The sequence below is a fragment of the Sycon ciliatum genome, chromosome 1, assembly GCF_964019385.1.
Source record: "Sycon ciliatum chromosome 1, ocSycCili1.1, whole genome shotgun sequence".
Taxonomy (NCBI): domain Eukaryota; kingdom Metazoa; phylum Porifera; class Calcarea; order Leucosolenida; family Sycettidae; genus Sycon; species Sycon ciliatum.
The window spans coordinates 80,779,000-80,786,731 of record NC_088643.1 but is presented as its reverse complement, the minus strand read 5'-3'; the positions used below and the strand labels follow the sequence as shown (position 1 = coordinate 80,786,731).

General features: G+C 49.8%; 1 protein-coding gene across 1 annotated transcript; it reads right to left on the bottom strand.

Annotated features, from left to right (window-relative positions):
* Positions 1–594: 594 nt before the first annotated feature.
* LOC135805791 (solute carrier family 15 member 4-like) lies at positions 595–6,360 on the bottom strand. Its single transcript, XM_065319891.1, has 3 exons — positions 4,874–6,360; positions 3,862–4,276; positions 595–1,176 (listed from the first exon to the last, which is right to left on the bottom strand). The coding sequence occupies exons 1-3, from the start codon at positions 5,999–6,001 to the stop codon at positions 896–898; spliced, it is 1,824 nt and encodes a 607-aa protein (XP_065175963.1). The 5' UTR covers positions 6,002–6,360; the 3' UTR covers positions 595–895.
* Positions 6,361–7,732: the final 1,372 nt, after the last annotated feature.

The window sequence follows — 7,732 nt, the reverse complement described above, 5'->3', positions numbered from 1 at the left end:
CTGTGCTGTCAAGTAACATGCATACAGTGCAGTGTATGTGGTGCAGGTACTCTCAATCTGGGTACACATGTATGCTTCAGTCGTTTTTTCTTCAAATGGGCTTTCAGGCATCACTCTCAAGAAGGATAATGTGGTAAACACCCAACCTTCAAAGAAAAATGCTAATCAAAATCAAAGACTGCTACACAATTGTGATTTTGTATAGCAGAAACTGCTACGCAAAAATATGACAGAAAATTCCTCCCTGGAGGTGGTTGGAGGTGAGACGGTTACAAACTTACAATGCTCATGCGTTTCGGTGTGGGGAAGAATTCAGGCTAAAGAAAAAGTGGTCACTTTGGTGAGGTGGTTGGAGGAAGAGGTTCTAATGTCACGGTAAGTGTGTTTGTGCAATGTTTCCACGGTAACACCACAATGCACCCCTTCCCTTACACACTGGGTAGACATGTGGAGTTTGTACACATGCACTGTACATGATGTCATCGGCGACGTCGGATTTTCGGGTACTATTCTGTACCCGTCTACCCGAGGTCCTCACGGGTAGCACGGGTACCCGACTACCCGTGCACACCACTAATTGCAGGCTTCAGTCGCTTTGGTTCATGGATGATAGCACATCATAGTTAAACAATAGTGTGCACGAGTCTTGCACATTCAGACAAGAGATGAAGAAGCTGGAAATCGGTACCCAACATCTGTGAGGGTTCAGGCGCCCGTATTTCCGCAATATGTCTTATAGCGTACCAGTGGATCACACTGGTAGCTCAGCAGCAGTGTGTCAATGGGCAAACAACACATAACGCTATGCACACAATCATCGGATACTAGCCTGCTGATAATTCTACAGGCACTGTGCACTACATTCTATAGTAAATAGTTGCAAAACTGCAACTCCTTACACCAGTGTTGCTCTGGCACTCTGCAGCTTCGGTTTGAACTTACAGGCTAAGATGAAAAAGACGAAGAACGACACTGATGCCAGGCTGGCAAATGTGGTGAAGTATAACTGGAGCCTGTTGAATTTCTGCCCATAGTCTCCCCACCTACCAGTCATGGATGACGTCTGCGACAACATGACCCTGGCGATTCCACGGCCCAAGCCGATGAGTGCAATTAACGCACCCATGTAGGTGTTGCGCAGTCGGTTTGATGACTGAGTAAAAGTAAACTCCATAACTGCAGGATACAGACACAGAGATAAGCCAAACAGGTCTGTAAGCGGTACTAGTAGCCCTGAGAAAGAGAAGAAAGACGTGTGCGACCATAATCGTCGGGAACTGAACCCGCAACCTCTCGATTGCAATGGTATGCACACACACACGCACACGCACACACACACACACACACACACACACACACACACACACACACACACACACACACACACACACACACACACACACACACACACACACACACACTGTACTAGTACCGTAAAATCCCGCCAGAACGCCCCTTCTCTCTCTCCCATGCGCCCCTCCGTGACTTCTTGTCAGGGAAGTGATTGATCGTATCCTCGTATGACTCTGTGATGCCATACTGTACTGCAGACGAGTGCTTGACCCGGTTGGAAATGTACGCAACGATTCCCACCCTCTTGACCAGGGATCGCACAAACCCTGAGTTTTTGATGGGTCTGTACTACTCCTGGCTCTTGACCTTTGGTCGGTGTACGAGATGCACGAACAGTTTTCGTAGGTTGAGTACTTTTTCATGTAGTACTGAATTCGGTAAGTAGGACTTGCCCCTCCCCATCTGGACGGACCTACTCGAATGGTGGTGGAGGTAGAGGCGCTCTGGCGCGATTTTACGGTACTTGTACTTGCTCACTGCCAAAACTAGTCACGTGGGTCTCCCCGGGAGAGGGGAGAGAGACTCAAAAGGAATCTTGGAAAGAATACTCAATTGGCTATTGAACCGCTCAACGCCCGACACCCCCTGAAATCCCCAAACTAGGGTGGACTTGAAATGATCCCACATATGGGCTCACCACACCTCAGTAAGTGGGTGAGGACAAGGTGCATCAGGGTATCTGTCCCGGGATCCAACTGCAGTTACTCCTGCCCCCAGTGAAGGTAATGCTTGGTACTAGTGTGCCGGGGTGGCTAAATCAGAGTGGATCCGAAACAAGCTTCACTAGCACCATTGATCACACAAGAGTTGATCTAGCCAGAAGCATTCCATGGTTAACAGGTATGTATACTTCAATTAGAAAGTAGTACTGTAGTATAATTATGAACCCTGAAACCAACAAAGGTGGTAGCCTGGTAGGTACAACAATACACCTTCAAGCAGCCGAGCCCGTTGGCAACAGACCCAACACTATCTGGCATAAGTGTACCCACCAACCAAACTAGCTGACACACACACACACACACCTTCCTTCTTCTACTGCCATGACTGGCTATGTGGCCCCATAAGGGGCAGACCAGGAGACGTGTTGTACACAGGGCATGGAACGCCAGACTCAGCGCGCGGGCTGCGCGAACAGCATTGCATTTGTGCCTCGCAATATCCTGTGGCCGACGAAAACTGCACGCACAAGTGCCACAGAAGAGGGGCTTCGCCACAGGCTCCATGCGGGACTGGACAATAGCGTCGACAGCGTCACGGCAGGTGACCCGCCATCCCTGTCGATCTTGGACGATGTCACCAAGCTGCTCCAGAGGAACGCCAACAGCCATGTCGGCGGACTCTGACTTTATCCGCGATCTCCTCCATATTGCCCCACATCTTGCGCACCTGGAGAGAGGAGATGTGCTCCTCTATCTGCCGGCCATGATTGACCTTCAGGATGGAACGTACGCACTGCAGATGAAAGGACTCCAGGCGACGGACATCACGCTGCCCAACGGTCCAACTCTCAGAGCCATAAAGAAGGACGGCCAGGACAGTCGCTCCATAGACAATGCGCTTAATGGCGATGCTAAAGTCATCAGTCTCATCACTGTCGAAAACAGACTCCCACAGCGTACAGAACGCACCCGATGCAGCAGCAACTCGCCGAGACACATCAAACGAGCTCCGGGCGTCTGGTGTAACATGGCAACCGAGATAGCGAAAGGCCTCAACGTGGTCAACAACACCATCCAAAGGGGTCTGGTCGGCATCCACAATACCATCCCCAGCCGCCATGAATTTGGTCTAGGACATATTGACACTAAGGCCAAACGCACCAGCTACATCCCTAAACGAGGATCATGTAGAGCCCTCTCAGCACCAGCATGCGTAACTGCGAGCAGGGCCGAATCATCTGCAAACTGACACTCCGTCAGCCGAATCCTGCGATACTCTGCCAATCTGGTGTTGAAAAGCCGCTCTCTCCGAAACTGGACGAGTGGGATCCCCAGCTCACCATCATCAGCAATCACGCCACACCATCTCTCAAAGACCGCACACATGTAAAGGTTAAATAAAACTGGGGCCATAGTGCAACCCTGCCGCAAGCCGTTCTCAACCCGAATAGGCGCAAGCAGGTCTCAACCCACACAGATACTGGCAGCCATGTCGTTATGGAAGGAACTGATGATAGTGATCAGATTTCCGGGGACGCCAAGTCTAGCCAACACTCTCCACATAGCACTCCGCGGAAGAGAGTCGTACGCCTTCCTCAGGTCAATGAATACAGCGAAACCTTTCGTGGCATGTTCGTGCAGCTTTTCCAGGATTTGCCGCACAGCAAACACCATATCTGAACAACCACGGCCCCTGCGGAAACCACGCTGCGAGTCAGGCAGGCACCTTTCTCCGAGAACCTACACACACACACACACACACACACACACACACATACACACACACAACACACACACACACACACACACACACACACACACACACACGGGTACAGCAGTAACTCACCAGAGAGGTAAACAAGACAGAATGAAAGAGAGTAGAGCAGATACTGTGGCAGTTGCCACGCCATGCTGAGCCCGGACACGTGTAGCACAAACTTGTGATGTTGTGTGACGCACATCGACCAGCCATCCACCGGGTATGACTGGCGACGGATTTCCACCAGCACAGCCACCAGACAGCAAGCTATTGCGATAAGCATGCCAAGACCGATGCGTCGGAGTAGTGTCCAGCGGCAACAGATCCCACCCAGGGTCTGCCACATGCGATAGACCACCTTGTGCAGGAACGGAATTGCAATCAACAGCATCACGGGTGTTACATACGTCAGAGTGCCTGGAGGTGTGCCAGTCGTGTTGCAGTCCAAGGAAGCAGTTAGCTGCTTCATTCGCTGACCTTGATCCACAAATGCAGATAGAAGCTGCACAAGGACACAGTACAAGAAAAGAAAAGAAAAAAACAAGATAATATTAAATTAACATTACGGTCAGTCATGCCCCAGGTTGCTATCCAATATCAACACCAGCTTCCATCTCTTTTTCTCTTTCTTTTTTTCCTATACCATATTAGCAAAACCCTGAATTCTAGCTACTCAGCCAAAATCCAGGACAAGGCTAAAGTGACATGTGCAGATCTAATCAGCACACCTACCCAAATTATTGTGAAACGCCTGGATATTTGTTTTCTTCACTACCATACGTCGAGACCCAACAGGATGATGGTCGGAGCGGACCCAATAGATCTGCTGCCACAGAATTATTTTCTTAAATCAAGCCTGGGTTGACTGACTAGTTATTTTCAGGTCTCAGTTGCATGTGTCGTCTTTTGTTGGACTGCCCATTCCACCAAATGAAGTTCAACGGTTACGCCAACTTGAAGACTAGGGTAGGAGCAGTGTGAGATTGATGTGGATCAGAGGAGCTAGGCGGGAGAAGTCGCATTCATGCATGGTTTTTTTCAAACCCTGAAATTTAACTCGTTACACGTAATTGTCTGAACTGTATTCAAACACCAGTACCAGGTCAATGAATCCCGCTGGAACGCAGCAAGCAATCAGGATTGGCAAGATGTTGAACAAACGGGCACCTTCAGTCATCGCGTCAGCAACATCAGCCTCCATGGCAGGGCCAGCGTTGATGCTATACTTTGTACGAGTGCACTGATCAAAGCTATCCACTAGAGGGACATGCTCGTTAAATGGTGGTTTGGTTCGGGATGCATCACGTTGCATTCTTGCCGTTGCTCGGCAAGGTAACTTTAACCGAATAGCACGGGCAAATGAGCGCAACTGCACTGGGACGGGCCGGTCCACAGCCAGCCTTTCCCTGAAGAACATAAGAATGAGGTATTCCCATGCATACAGCACTGTACATAGCGACAGCATCATGCTGTAGCTCACACTGTCAACCGCAACTGTCAACGTGAACGTTGAAATGATGGAAGCTGCTGCATACCACCAGAGGAACAGGGGAAAGAACGCTGATGCCTCCATTGGCCCCCGACCTTTCTTGCGGTACTGCTCCACACCCAACACAAGCAGAACACCATTTCCAGCTGCTCTCCCGACACATCCGAACAGCAAAGCGATGCATACGAAGGCTTCCACCCACGCAGGCGCATCACCAGCCCGCACTGCCCCAGAACGCACAGTAAATGATGCACACATCATGAGGAAAGCAGACACAAGTCGACAAATGATACCAAACTGGACCACCCGAAGACTTCCAAACCATCGATCAGCTACCACTCCAGCTACGAATGACCCAAGGGCACTAACAATCCGCAGGGTATGTATCGCTCCTTCAGTTACTTCCACGTGTCCAAGGCGCAGTTCGACATGAAGCATTACCCAGAGATTGTTCTCAAAGCCGGTAAACGCAATGGTGTCGAGAACAACCAGAATCAACAGTAGAACGACGGGTGAAAAACTCTGTCGAACAGTCGACACGGCAGACGACCAGCCGATGGAGCAGCGGTCGACAAGTCTCCGAACCATCGCGCCCTGAGCTAATGCCGGCGCTCCAGAATGCTGCAACATATCCATATCTCGAGCATTGTCCGATTCTTCATCGCATTCGGCTATCGTATTCGTCTTCGCGTAGCGTTGAATTGAGGCAAAGGTGCAAGTATCTCGTCTGCCACCCATGACCAATCGCCTCAGAACATCACTAATACGTTAGTAATAACTAAGGAAGATGCTACCGCTGGCCGTGCTAGGTTAGGCGTGTCCTTCCAAGTGGTTGCACCAACAACAACACACACCAAGAGCAAAAAAGCTAGAAAGCAATAATCGATCAACTACCAGCGACATACACATGATGATGTGCAGGGAGAGCCATCCTTTTGACGAGGTCTGTGAAGTCGGCCGGTAAAAGGTGTGAGAAACTGATTCGGACCAGCAGCTTGCTTGTCTGAAGGCCATGGCGTATACTAACGTACATGTATGCGTCGGTTCGCCCTCAACGGCTCAAGCCAAGGACCTTGCCTACGCTTGCGGACGATTGGCACTGACTCCGTGTGTATGGTCGGAGGCACAGCTTGTCTCCAGGCGGGCCCGGGCTGGGTGAAGATCAACGAAACGTAAAGGTGAACCGTGACGGCGTGAGGAGTCTGAAGACCATCATGATTGTCATTTTGTAGTCAACTACTACTAGTGCTAGTAGTGGCATTGTTTCCGATCCGATGGAGATCTATCGTGATCTACAGTACAGACTCAGTGGCGTTGGTAGATCTACGACTCGTAGATCGTAGATCTACTGCGCCGGTAGATCTGCATACTAGTAATAGTATGCACTCTTGTGACAAGATCGTCCTTTCAAGGTTTGCTCGCTCACACCATCACTCATCAGCGACAGTGTCGTCCCGAAATCAGGTAGATGATCTCTTCGACGAGACATGCCTTGATGTAATTTTCGTCATGCCTCCCCTTGCAGTACTCTCTTTGCTTCTCTCCTTATTATTCAGTTCGCCGTGGTTGGCTACCACCCGACTTCTCATATATATTGGCAGTCTTCTGACGAGCCAGGAGATGTTGAATTAATAATAATAATTATTATTATTATATGGCCAGTGGCCACCTGAAACACTATGAGCGAGGGAATAGTCACCCGCCTTTTACTGCTCCCTGCAGTATGAACCAAGACAAGACACAAGCTAAGCAAACTACAGTCTACAGACTGAAGCTAGCATTCCAATCGGACAGTAGTGTCCAGTGTCCAGTCACAGTGGTAGGGAAGCAAATAGTGGTAAAGCCTCTTCTTGTACGGGCTAAATGAATTGCACATAATTTATCATCAAGAAGCAAATAGTACGACTTGAGAGAATGCAGGGGAGAGGGAGTGGGAGGGACTGCCTTGCGGTCTCCCGCTTGCTTCTCTTGTCTTCTCCCGGAGTTCTCCGCCCCCCCCCCCCCCCCCCCCCCCCACCTTCCCTCCTCTCCCGCCACACACAAGTGCACACATAGCCACCCAGTACATGTACATCGCAGAAGGTTACCTAGACTACCATGTGCTGTCATAGTCTGCATTGTACAACTACAATACGTATCTAATATTGACTGAGTACGATCCGGGTACGAGGTCAATATAGGAAATAAAAGCCGAGTAAAAGACCGAGGCTTCGCCTCGGTCTTTTACTCGGCTTTTATTTCCTATACTGACCAAGTACGAAGTCAATACAGTCGTCCCTCTCTAATCCGGCACTTGTTTATCCGGAACCCTTGCCAACCGGCGCACTTTCTGACGAAACAGATTTTTTTCGTTCGATTCCTACATCTTTTAATCCGGCACTTGAATTCCGCCTCCGGCACTGGACCGGCAGTGACTTTTTGAAACGAATCCACGTACATTTAGTTTGATTTCATAATCCGGCGGTCTGG